This window comes from Dasypus novemcinctus, chromosome 13 (genome assembly GCF_030445035.2).
Source record: "Dasypus novemcinctus isolate mDasNov1 chromosome 13, mDasNov1.1.hap2, whole genome shotgun sequence".
NCBI classification, from domain to species: domain Eukaryota; kingdom Metazoa; phylum Chordata; class Mammalia; order Cingulata; family Dasypodidae; genus Dasypus; species Dasypus novemcinctus.
This window is the reverse complement of record NC_080685.1, coordinates 21,634,994-21,655,344: the sequence shown is the minus strand read 5'-3', so window position 1 is coordinate 21,655,344 and position 20,351 is coordinate 21,634,994. Positions and strand designations below refer to the sequence as shown.

The 20,351-nt window shown below is 37.5% G+C and overlaps 1 protein-coding gene across 1 annotated transcript; it reads right to left on the bottom strand.

Annotated features, from left to right (window-relative positions):
* Nucleotides 1-15: 15 nt before the first annotated feature.
* Nucleotides 16-17,239, bottom strand: LOC101439218 (olfactory receptor 5J3-like). Its single transcript, XM_071207283.1, has 3 exons — nt 17,081-17,239; nt 12,519-12,687; nt 16-968 (listed from the first exon to the last, which is right to left on the bottom strand). Exons 1-3 carry the CDS (start codon nt 17,237-17,239, stop codon nt 16-18), a joined length of 1,281 nt encoding a protein of 426 aa, XP_071063384.1.
* Between the last annotated feature and the right edge of the window lie 3,112 nt (nt 17,240-20,351).

Sequence of the window (20,351 nt, the reverse complement as noted above, 5' to 3'; positions counted from 1 at the left end):
ACTTGAACTAATCACTTATTTCACTCTAGTCCCATGGTCACCAACTAGCTTCCACAGGGCTCCCTTGATCTCCTTGTTTCTCAGGCTGTAGATGATGGGGTTTAGCATGGGGGTCATAACACAGAAGAGCACAGAGACCAGGATATCCATGTCCAGGGAGTAGCCTTCACTAGGCCTGTCATAGTTGAAGTTGGCTGTTCCAAAAAAGACCACCACCACAGTGAGGTGGGAGGCACAGGTAGAGAAGGCTTTGCTCCGGCCCTGAGTAGAGGGAATCCTAAGGATGGCAGAGATGATAAGCATGTAGGACACTGCAGTAAAGAGGCAGGGACTCAGGCCAATGGTGGCGCTGGCCACATGGAGCACAGACTCATTGACAGAGGTGTCTGAGCAGGAGAGCTTCAGGAGCAGTGGGATGTCACAGAGAAAGTGGCTGATCTGGTTGGGCCCACACAGACTGAGGGTGGCTGCCAGCACTGTGTGTGTCATGGAATTCACCAGCCCACATAGCCAGGACCCAGTCACCAAACACACACACACCTTCACACTCATGAGGACTGGATATTGAAGTGGGTGGCAAATGGCCACATAGCGGTCATAAGCCATAGCAGCCAATAATACACCCTCACTGCCAGCACATGTCACGAGGAAAAAGATCTGGGAGAGGCAGCCCTCATACGAGATGGTCTTCTTCTCCCGGAAGAAGTTCACCAGCATGACTGGGATGGTGGTGGATGTGTAGCAGATGTCCAGGAAGCTCAAGCCACTGAGGAAATAATACATTGGAGTGTGGAGGGCAGGGCTGGCCCTGGTGGCGGTTATTATGAGGATGTTCCCCAGGAGAGTTGTCAGGTAAATGACCAGGAAGATCAGGAAAAAGAGCCCCTGTAGATTGGGGTGGTTGGAAAATCCCAGGAAGACGAATTCAGTGACATGAGTTTGATTGTTCATTTCAAAGGTCCTCACAGCTACCACACAATGAGAAAAAAGTAACCATAATGAGATTGTACAGAGAACATCTCAAATGGGTTTGTCAACTTGCAGGGCCATGTCAAATTATGTAGGCCATCGAAAAGCCTGGGCAGTGGGGGAGGCGTGCAGGGAGACCACGCTTCTCACTCAACAGGACTAGAGAGCTCAGGCTCAGGAGCTCTTGTGTGAATGATGGGTGAGAATAAATGGAGACTTGGTTAAAACTTGCTAAAAACTGCTGACTCCTTTTAAAGTGAGCTAATTTCTTCCTGTAACTATAATATTTTCTGCCTATCATTGTATTTTTGTAAGCACTTTTTTTCCCAAGTAATTAATTTTCATTGCAAAATTTAAGGAAATGCAGAAAGTTATAAACAAGAATTGAACAACTCATAGAGTCAATCCTGCCTCTCAGTATATTTCATTTTTAGTCCTTTTCTTTCTGTATGTAAAACTTGATCTCAATTTGTCATTTTAAAGTATTGGGAGCACAATTTACCAAGTATGCATTGTGTTGCATTATTCAAAATAAATTTAATATCTTACCTTTGATTGAACACTTAGATTGCATCTATTCCTTTTGCTATTACAAATGCTGGAATGAGCATTTTCATACATAAATATACATGAGGATCTCTTATTATTTCTTCAGAAGAATCCTTTAAGTCTTTGCTTTTTAAAATATAGTGATTTTATATTTATCAGTATGATTATGCATCTTTTTTAGGGCTCATAAAATTGGAAGCTTTTTATCCACTCATACACACTTAGGTATGTTTTCTTATTAAGGTAAACTTTATTAAGTCAAGGGTTATTCCCAGTCAAACCGTACATGTTTCCTGAAAAAAACTGATAACATTACTAACTCTCTTAAGATATCCATTCTTACCTTTGAACCATTTTGTGAACTGCATTTTCTGTATCATTTTTTATCTGGAAGCCAAGTGATATAATAGAAAGAGTAAGCTCTGGGGTAGTTAGATGCATATTCAAACCCTACTTCTGCTACTTACTGAATGTAGACTAGGGATAAGTTTGCTCATTGACTTCTGATATTAATAGTGCCTATATCACAGTTGTTGGAGAAAGTAACATGAGATAATTTAAATAGTGTGTTCATTACATAATAGGTGTTCAGTCAACTATAGTTAGCACTGCTATTTTTTTTCTATTTCAAGTTTTTAAGAACAGCCCTGCATACCTTACAGGATTCCCATACATTATCTGAATACCAACATTGTACATTTTTGTGACATTTTTTACAATTGTTGAAAGAACACCATCATATTACCGCTATCTCTACCTCATAGCTTACATTTGGTGTATTTTTCCTAGAAACTATCCTTTTCTTAACACCATGTATTAGTATTACATATTTTTTTATGTTTCATAAGAAAATGTTCTTGTATTTGTACTGTAGTCCATCATTCACCATAGAATTCACTGTGTTATACAGTTCCCTGCCTTGTATAATCCATCCAAAGTGTACACACAGTGGATCTTGGTTTCATCACAAAGTTTCTTGTCACCAGTTCAGTCCATTTCAGAATGTTTTCATTACTCTAAAAGGAAAAATCCCATCCCCCTTATACCTTCTCCGTTGCTAACCCTTAGTATTGCTGTAGTATCTTCTTTGCCATCACTATACAAATAATACAGTATTACTGTTAGCTTTACTCTATAGATTACATTAGTTGTATTTTTCCATGTATCTCCATATTCTTAACACCTTGTAATAGAGGAACATTCTTGTATTTGTACTATTAACCACAATCATCATCCATGACTGAAATCATTATGTATACAGTCCCAAGATTATCCTCTAGCGTTCTTTCTATTGACATTAATCTCCCTAGAATACCTCTTTCAGCCACATTCACATTTATAAATTGTCAGGGCTATTCTCTCTATAAGTGTTATCAACTATGTTGATTTCTACATGTTCAAAATCCACATTATTAAACATTATACATACATTCAGCATCAGCTCCCCCTTCGCAACCCACTTTCTATTTCCTGGTAACATATACCCCAGAGTGTAACTCCATGAGTTTACTCATTGTATTTAGTTCATATTAGTGAGAACACACAATATTTGTCCTTTTGTGTCCTCAAGGTTCATTCATGTTGTCCTATGCATCCTGACTTCATTTCTGCTTATGGCTGAATAGTATTCCATTGTATATGTATGTACAATGTTCATAATTTGATGGATACTTGCGTTGTTTCCATCTTTTGGCAATTATGAATAATGCCGCTATGAGTATCAGGCTGCAAATGTCTTCGTATTCTTGCTTTCATTTCTTCTGAATGTATTTTAAGTAGTGGGACAGTTCTATATTTGGCTTCCTGAAGAACCACCAAACTGTCTTCACAGAAGCTGTACCATTCTACATTCTCACCAACCATGAAGGAGTGTTCCTATTTCTCCACATTCTCGCTAGCACTTGTAGTTCGCTGGTTTTTCCAAATTTCATTTTATTTTTTAATAATGGATATTCTGGAAGGCATGAAATGATATCTCATTGTAGTTTTGATCTGCAATTCCTTAATTGCTGGTGATGTTGAGCATCTTTTTTTTCCCCATCCCCCCCCCCCCACCCTGCTGTTCTTGCTGTGTCCATTTGCTGTGTGATCTTCTGTATCTATTTCTCTTTTTGTCTTTCTCTTCTCATTTTTCTCCTCTAGGATTCACCAGCATTTGATCCTGGGGACCTCTGATGTGGAGAAAGATTCCCTGTCACTTGTGCCACCTTAGTTCCTGGTTTCTGCTGTGCTTCACCTTGACTCTCTGCTTCATCTCTTTTGTGTTGCATCATCATCTTACTGTGTGACTCACTTGCATGGGCACTGGCTCACTGCACGGGTAATCCTGTGGGCACTCAGCTCACTGTGCAGGCATGCTTCTCTTTTTCTTTTTTACCTGCAGGCCCCAGGGATCAAACCTGGGTCCTCCCATATGTTAGGTAGAAGCCCTATCACTTGAGCCACATCCACTTCCCCTGTTGAGCATCTTTTTATGTGCTTTTTGGCCATTTGTATTTCTTCTTTAGAAAAATGTTCAAGTCTTTTGCCCATTTTTTAATTGGGTTGCTTGTCTTTTATCATTGACTTGTGTGATCTCTTTATATAACATGGGTATCAAAACCTTATCAGATATGTGGTTTCCAAAAATTTTCTCCCATTGAGTAGCCTGCCTTTTCACCTTCTTAACAAAGTCATTTAAAATGCAAAAGTGTTTAATTTTGAGGAAGTCCCATTTACCTATTTTTTTCATTCATTGCCCATGCTTTGGATATAAAGTTTAAGAAAGCACCACCAAACACAAGCTCGTAAAGATGTTTTCCTACATTTTCTTCTATGAGATTTATGATTCTTGTTTTTATATTTAGGTATTTGATCCCTTTTGAGTTAATTTTTGTATAAGGTGTGAGATAGAGGTCCTCTTTCTTTCTTTTAGCTATGGATAGCCAGTTTCCCCAGCACTTTTTGTTGAGGAGGCTGTCCTGACCCAGCTAGATGAGTCTGACAGCCTTGTCAAAAAAAATCTCTTGACTGTGAATGTGAGGATCATTTTTAAATTTTCAATTTGATTTCTTTGGTTGATGGGTCTATATTTATGCCAGTACTATACTGTAGTTAAGTAATATGCTTTAAAGTCAGAAAGTGATAGTCCTGTAACCTCATTCTTTTTAAAGACATTTTTTTTACTATTTGGGGGACCATACCCTTCCAAATAAATGTGATGATTGAATTTTCCTTTTTTGCATGAAAGCCTGTTGTAATTTTTATTGAGACTGCATTGAATCTATAAATCAGTTTGATAGAATTGACATCTTAACAATATTTAGTGTTCTAGTCCATGAACACAGAATGTCCTTTCATTTATTTAAGTCTTCTTTGTTTTCTTTTAGCAATGTTTTGTAGTTCTCTGAACACAAGTCCTTTATGTCCTTGGTTAAGTTTATTCCTAAGTATTTGATTCTTTTAGTTGCTATTATAAATGTCATTTTTTCCCTGATTTCCTTCTCAGAGTGCTCATCAGTATATACAGAAATGCTACTGATTTTTGTGTTAATCTTGTATCCTGCCACTTTGCTGAACTTATCTATTAGTTCTAGTAGCTTTGTTGTGGATTTTTAGGGATTTTCTAAATATAGCATCATATCATCAATGAGTACTGAAGTTTTCATCCCTTTTTCCTATTTGGTGCCTTTTATTTTTATCTAGCCTAATTGCTCTAGCTAGAACTTCTAACAAAATATTGAATAACGATGGCAATAGTGGGCATCCTTGTCTTGTTCCTGATCTCAGTGGGAAAGCTTTCAGCCTTTCACCATTGAGTACAATTATAGCTGTAGGTTTTTCATATATGCACTTTATCATATTGAGAAATCATCCTTCTATTCCTATCTTTTGGGGTGTTTTTATCAAGAGAGGATGTTATATTTTGTCCAAAGCCTATTCTGCATCAATGGAGAGAATCATGTCTTTTCTCTTCTTCAATTTATTCATATGGTTTATTACACTAACTGATTTTCTTGCATTTAAAACCCTTGTATAACTGGATAAAACCCACTTGATTGTGGTATATAAATCTTTTAACATGCTGTTGGATTTGGTTTGCAAGCATTTTGTTGGGGATTTTTGTATCTATATTCATTAGAGATATTGGTCTGTAATTTTCTTTTTTTCATAGTATCTTTATCTGGTTTTGGTATTATGGTAATGTTGGCTTCATAGAATGAGTTTGGTGGTATTCTTTCCTGTTCAATATGTTAGAAGAGCTTGAGCAAGATTGGAACTAGATTGTCTTTGGATGATTGGTAGAATTCACCTGTGAAACCATGTGGTCCTGAGCTTTTCATCTTTGGGAGGTTTTTGATGACTGTTTTAATCTTTTCCCTTGTGATTGGTTTGTTGATGTCTTCTGTTTCTTCTAGGGTCAGTGTTGGTTGTTCATGTGTTTCTAGGAATTTGTCCATCTCACCTACGTTGCCTGTTTTTTTTGTTTTTGTTTTTTTTTGCCATATAGTTGTTCATAGTAGTCTCTCATGATCTTTCTTATTTCTGTGGGGTCAGTGGTAATGCCCCCCCCCCCCAATTTCTGATTTTATTTGTGTCTTCTCTCTTTTTTTCTTTGTCAGTCTAGCTAAGTGTTTGTTAATTGTATTGATCTTCTCGAAGAACCAGCTTCTGGTTTCATTGATTCTTTTGCTTTTTTATTCTCAATTTCATTTATTTCTGCTCTGATCTTTATTATTTCTTTCTCTCAGCTTGGTTTGATATTCTTTTGCTATTCTTTTTCTAGTTCCTCCAGGAGTGCAACTAGAACTTTGATTTTTAGCTCTTTCTTCTTTTTAATGTAACCATTGAGGGCTATAAATTTCCCTCTCAGCACTGCCTTTGGAGTATCACATAGGTTTTGATATGTTGTGTTGTCATTTTCATTGATCTCAGAATATTTACTGAATTCTCTTGCATTTTCTTCTTTAACCCATTGATTATTTAAGGCCATATTCTTTAATCTCCATATATTTATGTATTTTCTTTTTCTGTCCATTATTGATTTCCAGCTTCATTTTGTTATGCTCAGAGAATGTGTTTTGTATATATAAACCTTTTTAAATTTATTGAGACCTGTCTTGTGACTCAACATATGGTCTATCCTCAAGAAGGATCCCTGTTTCTTTATTATCTGTCCAAATGTTCTATGCAATGATGAGAGTGATGTATTGAAGTGCCCAACTATTATTGTAGAGACATCTACTTTTCCCTTCAGTTTGCAAGTTGTGCCTTATGTATCTTGGGGCACCCAGGTTAGGTGTATAAATATTTATTATAGTTATTTCTTGGAGAATTTCCCCCTTTATTAGTATATAATGACCTTCTTCATCTCTTAGAAGAATTTTGTATTTAAAATCTATTTTGTCCAATATTACTATTGCTAAACCAGCTCTTTTTTTTACTATTTGAGTTGAATGTCTTTTTCCTTCCATTTTCAGCCTGGTTGAATGCTTACATCTAAGGTAAATCTCTTGTAGACCACATATAGATGGCCATATTTTTTTCTATCTATTCTGTCAGGCTATGTCTTTTGATTGAATAGTTCAAGCCATTAACATTCAGTGCTATTACTGTAATGGCATTACTTACTTTGTTCATTTTAACCCTTGTTATTGCTTACTATTGTGTTTCTTTTACCATTTAATTTACCCTTCCTCATAATCTTAATTTCTACACTCTCCTCCAAGTCTCCCACCCTTGTTTTTTCCTTTCAGCCTTCAGAACTCTCTTTAATATCTCTTGTAATTTTGGCCTTTTGTTAACACAGTCTCTCAGGTTTTGCTTTTATGTGAAGACTTTGAATTCACCCTCATTTTTGAAGGATACTTTTCCTGGATACAGAATTCTTGTCTGGCAATTTTTCTCTTTCAGTACCTTATTCACAGCATACTACTGTCTTCTCACCTACATGGTTTCTGATGAAGGGTCAGTACATAATCTTATTGAAATTCCTTTGTATGTGATGTAGTACATTTTTCTTGCTGCTTACAGAATCCTCTCTTTATCTCTTATATTTGCCACTCTGAATAGTAGGTTTCTCTGAGTAGGTCTATTCAGATTTATTCTGTCCTGTATACATTGTCCTTCTTGAACATTGATATTTATGTCTTTCCTAAGGGTTGGGAAGTTTTTGGTCATTATTTCTTCAAATATTCTTTCTGTACCTTTTACATTCTCTTCCCCTTCTGGGATACTGATACATGTGTGTTTTTGTGTTTTGCATTGTCATTCAATACCCTGAGACCCTCTTGCATTTTTTGCTAGTTCTTTTCTTGTTCTTTCTTTTGTCTTTTTAAGTTCAATGTTCTGTCCTCAATATCACTAATTCTGTCTTCAGTCAATTCAAATCTGCTGTTATGTGCCTCTAATGTATTTTTAATCTCTCCCATCATGTCTTTCATTCCCATAAACTGTTACTTGATTTAGGCTTCCTTTTAGCCTCAAACTATGAGCTAATAAATTCACATTGTTTAAGCAAATTCCAGGGTATTTGCTTGAGCAGCCATGGAAACTAAAATACAATACAATAATCTGAGAAGTGTTCATTATGTGAAAACTGCTGAAATTTGGGTAAGAAGAGTGAGGGTTTATGGCATCTGGGTTAGGGTTGTTCCAGTCCTACCCCAGCTTGCTAGTCATGGAAGTTTCTCAAGAACAAGGCTAGCTGTGAAGACTGGCAGCTCCTCTGCCCTGGTAGAGCCGACTTTAGAGCAATGAGCATTGGTTATGCTCAGCAGCCTCATTGGAAAAAAATGATAACTCACAATCAGGCAAGTGGCAAGGTCAAAAAGTGCCCTAGTGAGGATACATGTATAGAGCCAGCATCTTCCAGGCTGAGGCTGCATACTTGCACAGTGGAGTCCAGAGAGGGCCTAAGGTAGACACACTCTCCTGGTTAATTCTGAGGCTGTATGTATTTGCATGGAATGTGAAAAGGCCCAGTAGAAAGTAAAAGTGAGGGCAGAATTTGAGGCAGCCTGAACCTTGAATGTGCTCCCTTACCTGTACACAGACCCTCTGGAAGAAGATGGAAGCTTTTCTGAAAAGCAAGAGGGTACAAATCCTCTTATGTCTATTACCCCAGAGACTTCAAACATAGCCCACATTTAGTATTTAGCAATTATTAAAATTTTAACTGAATCTCTTACCAGCTTATAAACTGTATGTTTCCATTTAATTGAAGCTCAAGAAGAGGAAAAACTAATCTATGGTGATCAAGTGAGAATAATAGTTACCTATTAGGGTAATATGGATTGTAAAGGAGCATGAAGGAATTTTCTGAGGTAATAGAAGTATTCTATATCTTGATTTGGATGGTGATTAGGTGAGTGTATAGATATATGTATATAGAGAAATCAATCCATACACTTAATATAAGTGGAATTTACTGTATTTCAATATTTCACTCTTTGTGAAATATTCAATTTAAAAATATGAATAATGAAAGAATTAAAAGCAGCATTTATTTTTTAATACAAATTTCATTACAGTATTGGTCAGATTCAGTCTAACCAATCACTAGGCCCTCCTAAATATTCTTTTCCATTTGTGCATTTCTCTATTTCATCTCTATCAAAATTCCAATAAATACATTATGACCTTTCATACGAATTATTACAACTTCCTGTAATAGTTTCCCTGCCTACAGACTTACCCCTTCAAACTTTCCCACACGCAAGTCACTCTCTTCACATTGATTTATTTGGGGGTTTGAACTTGATTGGCAGTTCCATGGGACTCTGATCAAAAGATGAAAAACCAGGTTCACAGTGGATGTATGTGCATGCTTGTGTGTGTTATTTCAAAATGGATGTATGTGTATGTGTGTGTGTTATTGGGGGACAGGGAGCCATTTGTGAAAATACTGTCCAATAGGCAAAGGCATAGGAAGTTGGTATCCAAGGCAACATTGGTGGCAGTAAAATCAAAGCATGGGTTTGTACAATCAAGGGCAAGCAAGCTTAAAGGGACTTATGCTGTCTTAATTGCTATAAGAGAAAGGACCCTAAGGTTGTTGGGACATGGGTGAACTTCTTTGGGAGCTGCATTACTAATAGAGGAAGAAACAGTGCCCTGTTCTGAGTTCAGCTGTCAGCCCCCTCACCTCATGCTGCATCTCCTATCTCAGGAGATTCCTGCTAGTTTTCAGGGAGCTGTTGGAGCAAATCTGGCTGATTACTGGCAAGTTCTAACAGATTAATTCTGAGGAACCTGGCTTTTCAGTTCAAAGAGGACCTCATTAACTATTCTAGGAGATGCAGTGGGGAATCAGCTACCTCTGGGAAACAGGCCTGGAATGCAGGAGGCAGTTTAAGCCTGCCCTCTGAACAAAGCCCTTGGGGATAAAAAATAACATCTCACCCCTAATGGGCCAGCCGGGAGCCAGATGTCTGCCTGAAAGCCAGGCTTTATTGTGAGAATGGGCATTGCTTGCTGCAAAGTATCAACCATAGAGTATATTCTGGGTGAAGGCAGTCTGGAAGCTGGGGTATCAGGAGGGGAATAGCCTGGGTTTTAGACAAGTGCCAGCTTTAATAAATTAATAAAATCTATTAATCCTTCAGAACTCTCTCCTTGCCCTTTACATTTGATTGTGTGATCAATATATGATATGGTGCATTGTTTTTCATGTTTGTACTGTTTGGTGTTCCCTGGGCTTCTTGGATGTACATGTCTTTTGCTAAGTTTAGGAAGTTCTTGGCCATTATTTCTTTCAATATTCCTTCTGTCCCCTTCTCTCTTTTTTCTCCTTCTGGGACTTCCACAGTACATGTATTGGTATGCTTGATGGTGTCCTATAAGTGTCTATTTTTGCTTTTAAAAACATTTTTATTCTTTTTTATTTCTGCTCCTCAGCCTGCTCATTTAAAGTCTCTTGTCATCTAGTTCACTGACTCTTTCTTCTACTAGCTCCAATTTGCTCTTAAAACCCTCCTGGGAATTTTTCATTTCAGTTATTGTGGTCTTCAACTCCAATAGTTCTGTTTTTTTCCTTTTTAAAATTTCTATCACTTTACTAAGATTCTTATATTGCTTATTCATTCTCTTTCTGATATCTTTTACTTCTTTCTCTGTATTTTCCTTTATCTCCTTGAGCATTTTTAAGATCATTTTTAAAGACTTTACACACCAATGCAAATTCTTAATAAAAGGTGGTGTACAGGAATATTGTATTTTATGCATGATTGTTCTCTAAACTCACCACTTCTCTAATTAAAAAAAAGATAAAAGGCAGGTTTTATTTTTATATATAATCAGAATCAAAAAATAAGTACCATAATCCATAGTTTAGGGACAGTTTATATTAGTTGAGTAGTTGAATTTCTAATTCGTTTTTTAATTATTTTTTAATTTCATTTTTAATTAAGATAAAAATTTAAAGTCTCTGAATATTTATTAACCTGCTAGGAAAAAAAGACTAGCTTGTTTAAAAAATGATACTGAGAAATGAGTTGGAAAAGTTTTCCCTAATTTCTTATAATTGGGTTTTCAGTACCTTTTACATAAGGTGGTATTTGAATGAAATCATTTTTTTAAGTCTTTGAATACAAATATTCAGTTAATCATTGGCATTTAAGTCAAATCTTTATAATGGGTGGAGTTTGAGTGTTTATCTATAATTAGATTTGGTATTTTATTTTTAAAAATCTATTGATCCAGAAAATGCACATATAGCCATAGAGACAGTCTTGTATGTAATTTCAAAGGGGTCATATAATTGTGAAACCCTACCCCATAGGCCCTTATACTCCATGTGATTTGGGTCAAACACATTTGTTTAGTTCAAGATTAGTATAAGAGCCAGAACCAGATCAAAATAAAATGGTCTGTAACTGAAGATGTGGGGATTTGGAGTTTGGAGAAAATCACTGAGGCAATAGTTCTCAGAGAAGGAACCATATCTGGAGCACTTTGAAGTCCATGGGAGGCAAGGACCTGGTGAAAGCTTTGAATCAGTCTAGTCAGGCTGGGTGGATAATGTGGTCATCATTTGAAACAGGAAATAAATGAGGTGGAGCAGGTTTGAAGAGAAGAGATAGTGGATTAGTTTGGAGTAATGTTGAATTTTATGTGCTTGTTGGGCAACCATGTGTAAATACCCAATAGAATTAAAATGCAGGTTTTGTCTTCAGGAGACAAGCTAGTACTTCAGGTATGAATTTGGGGGTCATGGTTGGAAAGATCACTATAGAAGCCATGGTATACATGAAATTAACCGAGGAGAATAGAGGGGGAAGTGAAGTAGCCTAACGATGGTACTATTGTGACCCCCCAGATTTACAGGAGTGTGCCAGCAGATGTGTCCAGAGAGGATTACAACATACTCATCATCTTGTCTAGGTTAGGAATAGACATTGCTACCTCTAAGTCTTATTAGCATTATTCACAATAAATGAACATTGGAATTGGGCTGGGAATCTGTATGTCCTCTTAGAAAGTTCTTATATACCATGTATGTTCTATTCTTTATTTTCTCTATCAACTGCACAGATGAACTTCAAATCATTCAAAAATCTGTGACAATGAATTTATGATATAAAAAGTTTGATTCAACAACCTCTTTTATAGGTAGATATCTAGATGTGTTCATAGAAAGAAGTAAAATCTCTCATGGAAGGTTATTCCATGAAGAGTTTACTCTGGGAAATTGATTCATGTTCTATGCCTAACCAAATTGTAGAAGTGAAATTGAATTTTCATAAATATAAGACTTTTGAAATTGAAATTGAATACACTGTTTGTTGTAAAGGTCTCAAATGTGACTTCTAATTACTTGAAGGAACATATTCCTGGGGCATAATATGTATATACAGTGGAATAAAAATCCTAATATTTTTTTCCTTGGTCTGACTGTCTAGTCCAGTTTCTTGTGGAACAGGAAGATGGGGTAAAGAGTGATGTCCAACTCATCTTCCATGTCCCTGGTGTTTGTGATAATGGTATAAGGCACCTGTGTTGAATTATCTTCACCACCATACCACCACCATCACCACCGCCACCACCATCATCAAAATACATCATAAACTGTATGTAGTACAGTTTATATGATGCCTGGACACTTGTCCTTCGGAGTTTATATGTTATTGGATATGAGTAGGTAACTTTAATCTCAAACCTTCTGCTATATTGTAATGATCTTTCTTTCACCTTTAGGTGAGGATAGATTTTGTAGGAAAAATAGGTTAAGAATGAATTTTCCTAGGCTCATTTTAAAATGTCTAGCTTAAAAGAAATCCTATTGAATTTAAATTAGAAGAGGTATAGGTTTTTCTTAAAGATCAAAATGAGTTCAGTAACCTAGTCCATTTAAAAAAACAAAAACCTCAATGAGTTTAATTTGAAAGATGCATATTTTTACATATCTGAATTCAACTAGGATTTTGCAAACCATTTAATGAGGTGAGATACGTTAGAGAAAAATAGCTAACACTACTGAAATGTTTTGTTGACTAACCTAAAGGGGTTTGTTTCCTTAAAGGAAACAAATTAGGCATAGAGTAAATCAGAGTAATTGGTGCAATTGTGAGAATTTTTAGATCACATAAGGGAAATATCTATTCATATTTGATTTCAAAAATATAAAGCAATGTTTAAAATTTTAAAGTCTAATTTTCATAAATTTTCATGTGGCCTAATAAATTGCTTGTCTACTAAAAAAAAAAAGACACACTTTCTCTCTCTTACACACACACACCTTTAATAACAATTAATAATGTCATTCTTATCTAAAAAAAGACCAAAATATTTGATGTGCTGTAGCAAAGTTAACTTATTGCTCTAGAATATATATGTTATTTTTGCCAGGTCCTAGATTTCTATTTGTAAACTTCTCCAGAATAGGGCACATAGGATGAAATAAAATGTTCAGAATCATATAAACCAGTGCTTCTCAAACTTGAATATGCATGTGAAACACCTGCATTCCCATCAGGTGAAATTGTTGAGGTCCCTTTCATTTCAAACATACTATGGCAATGATAGCAATATGGCCTGATTTTTCTGACCTGTTCAGCTTTGGAAACCTTCCTATCAAATTTGTGATTAGTCAGTCAAGGCCCTTTTAACATGGTGAACATATTGCTAATGCCATCGTTATGCCTACAATGTAATATTTGGCTGAACACGTCCTTTCTGTCAGACACTCTTCATGCATTACCTCATCAATTCTTAAAACATCTTGAAAGTATGAAGTGTAAACACAGATATTGGCCTCATTTTGCATAAGAGGAAACTGAGACTTCAGGAGGTTATTCTGGAGTCTGAATTCAGAGCCTCAGTCTTGACTGCTGCGTAGTTCTCCCTCCTCCTAGAAATACATAAATGATCATTTTCCTTCTAACAAATTTACTTGCCTGCTTCATTCCAAGTGTTTCTGGGTAATCCACTGGACCATTGTGTCAAATTCATGTTGAACTGAAATCTTTTCACCTTTGTGCTTAATTGGCCTGATACCTATTCTCTCTTTGTTTTGTTTTTAGTTTTTTAGTCTTGCAGCTTCTTGTTTTACTAACAGAATTTGGGCTAGAGAAGAAAGCATTTTACAAAATATAAAGTGTAAAGAGATCCTGTTACTGGAGATGTTCAAGCAAAGGCTAGATACCTACATCTTCTGCAAAGAAAGAATGATTCAAGTCCTAAGTAAAGATGGGTTGAGTTGATTCTTATAGTTCCTTTCAGCCCCAAGATTCCATTGTTCTACTGATGTGGTTTAGAAGTATTAAAATTGTGAAAATTTCACATTTCCTATGACTACATCCAGTCCATTATCTTAATTCACACCTTATTTTCACCTACAATAGACAAACCCCTTTTAGTATTTATGAACATCCTCTGGGATGGTAAACATTCTATATGATTGAATTATGTCAGATAAAGATAGATAGATAGATAGACCCTTTATTATTTAATTTTTATATTTTAAAAGAATTTTTTTATTGAAATACTTATAAATTGATAGGAAGTTTCAAAGAAAAGTACAGGGAGGTCCTATTGTTATACTTTTAAATGAAAAATGTGGGATTTTTAATTTCAAAAGTAACACTCACTGAAAAATTTACATAAGTGAAAAGTATATCAAATTACAATGGAGTATCTTTACCTTTGCACCATACTCTGCCCAATACTACTGTTGACAGTTCAGTGTGTGTCTTTCCAGTCCTTTGATTACATACATATATGATTGGCTAAATAAAATAAACCAGCTTAAACAATCCCACCTTCACTTCATCCTGGCATAGCTCTGTCCCATAGTGCTGGGATTTTCATTATTAAGAGACCCAAATTTTTAAAAATAGCTATTGTTTATTGAGTATGTATGATATAACAGGCACTGTACTCTATGTTTTGCACTCACAATCTCATGCAACCATCATACAGTGTCATCTAGTAGATATTTATTAGGGTTTGCAAGTGAGGAGACTTATGCCTAAGTTTACGCAGCTACTAATACTAGAGCCTAGAATTTAATGCTGGCCCATCTGACTCTGAAGCTAATAATTCTTCCACTTCAATGACCTGCAAGAAATATTTCATGGAATAAGAGCTAAAACAAAAAGAGAAGACCAAATAGAGAAAATATCTACACATTTTAAATTTCCTGAGAATTTAGTCAAAACACAACCCAAAACAAAACAAAACAAAAAACTAACTAAAAACAAAAAACCTAGACTATCACCAAAAAAAAGTTAATGGTAACATAAGAAGTCAAACCAATTTCCTGGAATTATGCATATAAGAAGAGTTGATTTATTGCCTATTTTACTTTTCCTTCAATTGGAAAAGAGAATGAGAACACAAAGCATTTAACTGCAAGGAATTCTCAATGTCTGTCTCTTCTTTAAACATAACACACATCAGCATTCTCGAGCATTGCATTTAGACTCAAGATAGAGAAGAGGGTGACTCTATATGGGTCTCACAGGAAACTGCACCCTTTCCCCAAATTATGTCATATCCAGCATGGAGCCACTCTCAACATATGAGTCCCCTCTTGTGAATGTGTATGTCACAAAATGGGTGAAGAGCTGGTCTTTCCTTTCTATGGCCAGACTTTCATGGAGCCTGATACTCCCAATGGCATCTGATCTCTCTGTCGACTGAAGGTGAATGGGTAGCCAAGCATGGAGCACAAAATCTGTCCCCTGGAATCCTGGCTTGAAGTCAGTGAAACAGGGGAACTAAAAATCCTTGGTCAGATCCACAGAGAAAGAAGAGATTGAGAAGAGGCATCTCAGCTCACCTAGAGAGAACATTTCTGATCAGCAGTTCCAGTGCAAACATCGCCTTGACCTGAGAAAAATAACCCATGGGGGCATAAATGTGGCAACATGGCTCCTTGGCCTTCAGTGGTCCTAACATTCTCCTCTCTGTAAGAGCAGTGGTTTCCAATGGAGGCCATGTTGTGACATGTATTCAATTGCTAACCAGAGAGCAGAGCTCTGTTTTTTCCTGTCCAAGTCAACAAATCATCTCCCAGGCAAATGAGTGAAAATGAAGCCATTTAAACAAACCTAAAATCTAGATTTCTTTATAAAAACGGGTTGTGAGAGAAGTAAATATTTCAGAAATTTTATGACCTTATTACAGCTATTAAATAGCTTGAAAATGTCAATGTGTTGCACCCAAAGATGAGTGCCCCTAGCTTAGTGAATAAAAATGTTTCCAAATATGGTTTGCTTAAATTTAACTATATCTATTTAAACCAACATTTTATGTGCCCCTACTGTCATACAATATGTATCATACATAATTTATCATATAGGATATGTGGCCCTCTTCTTTCTCCCTGAAAATTATTCCTTTCTGTCCTGCATGTCAAAATTAGAGAATAATACCTTGCATTACATATTATCTACCGTGAACAAAATGCCCACCTATGTTATCTTACTTAAGGAATTTAGGTATTCCTCAGGATTTGGAGTATTCTCTACAGTCCATTCTGCTTTGGTTCTATTAGCACTGTTGTAGAAATTGATACAAAAATGATATTAAACTTATGTCATTACATACATATCATGAATATGGTAATGCTCAATAATTTATAAGAAATCTTTAAGTGGTATGTATATCCTGACACTGGACAGAGTTTTTCTAAATTCCGTTGACTATAAGCAAACTACTTACCACTGACTCTTGAGGAAAACCTTAGATTTCGGGCTTTAGTAGTGGCGTGTGCTGCTGCTCCTCACACTGGGGCCGAGGCTGCATGGTGTGCTCTTTGATAATACAAACTGTTATCTGCTATGGATCAGGAGGGGGACCTGCCATCTCAGGAGCTGCCTAGAGCTTAATCATTGCCTAATGAAGGAATCAAAAATCTTTCTTTGATCTTTCCGTGAATTCATTTTTTCTAGGCAGGCAATTTATAAACAAGTCTGGACCAACCTTTTGGGAATATCCATCTAATCTCTCTCTAAGTAGCTGTTCTGGGACTCTTCAGAGTGCAAACACAACTCAAGGGCAAGAGCCTGAGTAGGAACTGGAGAAATGAGGAGCAAATAATTTTCTCTTGGATTCACTAAGGTCGTGGCAAACATCTTACCTTTCCAGCCTGTGAAACTGGCTTCACTACCTTCCCATTAGGGAAAGAAGGGACAAAGGTGAGCATGGGTTTATTTGGTTGGATTCCATTCATCATGGGGAGTTCACTGCCCTTTGGTCTGGAGCCCCTGCATGCAGACCTATGGCCCGGACTCCTCATGCTGCCTGTTGTATCTGGAGCCTCAGGACTGAGAGCATACCTGCTATCTTAGCGCTCAGTCACTTAGTTAGGGGCGCTCATCTGATCATTGTGCGTCCTTTCTTCCCCTCCAGCCTCTTTTAGGGCTTGATATCCACTGGTTCCTAGTCCTGCTATTGCTTATGACCTGGTGATCCCAGTGAATGCTGGGGACCAGTAAAAGGAAGGGGGGAAACAGCAAACAAGCAGCTCTGTAGGACACTGTGGTACCTTCAGCATGGGAAGAAGCCTGTCACTTTGAACAATGTGCAGTATGTTACTGCACTAAACCTATGACAAGAAGATCGAACAGAGTCAAGAGTTAAGTCTGGGTGGCGGCAGACTTAGCCCAGTGGGTAGGGCGTCCTATCTACCACATGGGAGGTCCAAGGTTCAAACTCAGGGCCTCCTTGACCTGTGTGCAGCTGGCCCATGCGCAGTGCTGATGCACATGTGTGAGGAGTGCACCCTGTAAGGAGAGCCACCCAGCGCGAAAGAAAGTGCAGCCTGCCCAGGAATGGTGCTGCACACATGGAAAGCTGACACAACAAGATGATGCAACAAAAAGAAACAGTTTCCCGTGCCACTGACAACAACAGAAGTGGACAAAGAAGATGCAGCAGATAGACACAGAGAACAGACAACCAGGGTGGGGGTGGGGGGAGGGAAGGGTAGAGAAATAAATAAATAAATAAATAAAAATCTTTAAAAAAAAAAGAGTTAAGTCTGAAAATGTCAAAAATCTCATTAGCCACTTAGGTTTTTTCTACATGCAAAGGAGAAGTACAGAAATGTGCTTATTAAAAGATCTTATAATCATATGTGGAAAATTACATTTGTTGGTGAGAATGTGCAGAAACAAGAATCTTTATATATTTTTGGTAGGAATGTAAAATGTTATAGCCACTGTGGAAAACAATTTGGTAGCTCCTCAGTAAGTTAAATATAGAATTACTATATGAATTGGTGATTCCAATTCTATTTTCAAAAGAATTGAAAATAGGTATTGGAACATATATTTCAACACCAGTGTTCTTTGCAGCATTATCCACAATAGTTAAAACGTCAAAGCAATGCAAAGGTCCATCAACATATGAATAGATAAACAAATGTGGTTTATACATACAATGGAATATTATCCAACTCTTAAATGAATGAAGGAGTAATCATGTGCAAGATGGTAGAGTGACCCAAGTGCAACGGCAAAGACCAAAAAAGAATGAAGGTCCAACAATGAGCCCCTGATACTAATGATTATGCTTGTGAGCCTGTGCACCTGAAATAAGAACAAGGCCTAGAGCAGCAGTGTGCCTAAGAGCTCCCTCCTGAGAGCCTCCGTGTTGCTCAAATGTGGCCAGTCTTGAAGCCGAACTCAGTATGTAAATTCGTTGCCTTCCCCCCAGCATGGGACATGACTCCTAGGGATGAGCCTCCCTGGTGCTGAGGGATTACTACCAAGTACCAGTTGATGATGTAACTAGAAAATGACCTTGAATAAAAGGTTCAACTTGGACCAGCAGAATATCTCTGTCTACATATAATAACAGGAATTAAAAATGCTTTTTGACCTAAATCAAGGGGGAAATGGAAAGGACAAATGAGTTTATATGGCTATGAGTCTCTAAAGAAGAGCTGGGAGGTTATCAGAGGGGTTGCCCTTATGCACCCCTGAGCAGAGTCCCAGAGACAGATAAAGTAGATACAACCCCAGGTATTGGTTCTTCTGAGGGCTACAGAGACCCACAGATTTTATGGTCATGGCAGATGGAGTTCAGTGCCATGTCAGTTGGCCCTTCTTTGGAGTTTGTGTTTCTGTGTGATGAAGCTGGACTCAGATGTGATCTCTTTTCACAAGCCTTTCCTGTTACTTTACCAGAATTGTAGTTGGTGTTGGGGTTTAATATATACCCAGGGGAACTGAATCTCTGGACTGACCATGTGATAGCCAGGCCCTGAGCCTCAACAGACTTCAGCTCCTACACTCTGGTTTATTGGACTTACCCCCCTCAGCTAACATGGAGGTGAAGAAGGTCAACTACCACAACAGGGAGCCAAGAGTACCTAGAACTGAAAGCAGGAGGATTGCACCCAGCATCCATGTGGAATCTAAGCCCCCTCTTGACATAGATGTGGAATGAACACAACCAATCCAAGATCCACAGGATGGAGGAATAGAATATGGATTAGAGTGGACTTACTGATATTCTATTCATGAACTATTGTGATTAGTAATCGAAGAAAATGTGGCATTGGTATGGAGAAAGTGACCATGGTAGCTGCTGGGTGTGGGGAATGGGAGGAAGAGATGAGATGTGGAGGAGTTTTCGGGACTTGGAGTTGTCCTGGGTGGTGCTGCAGGGACAGTTATCAGACATTGTATGTCCTCCCATGGCCCACTGGATGGAAAATGGGAGAGTGTGGGCTATGATGTGGACCATTGACCATGAGGTGCAGCGGTGCTCAGAGATGTATTCACCAAATGCAATGAATGTGTCATGATGATGGAGGAGAATGTTGCTATGGGGGGAGTAGTGGGGTGAGGGGGGTGGGGGGTATATGGGGACCTCATATTTTTTTAATGTAATATTTAAAAAATGAATAAAGACAAAAATAAATAAATAAACAATAAAAAGATGGTAGAGTGAAAAACTCTGGTCTTCCATCCCCCCATAGCAACATTGAAAAACCAGCCGAAACTGGCAGAACCAATTTTCACAAACTTCTGAAAAAGAGATAAAGGGTTGCAGTAACTGTGTGAGCACTGAATCAAGAAAAAGGTAACTTAAACATGTTAGGAAAACCTGTGGAGCCTTTACCAGCCCTTTCCTCAACCATTCCTGGTTCAACATGGCTCCAGCCTGCACTCCTAGGGTGGGTTCCTAGTCCCAGATTCTGGAGGGAGCAGTTTAACCCTTATGTACATATTAGGACACGTATTTCTGTACTTATCCATGAGGTGGCTTCAGTAACTACACAATCAAGGTGTACAATCTGCATAAATGGTTTGGAAAAATCAATAAGAAAAATAGATGACTACTGTCCCTTAACAATAAGGAAAAAGAAAACCCTAAGTAAACCCTGCAGAAGGGGAAGA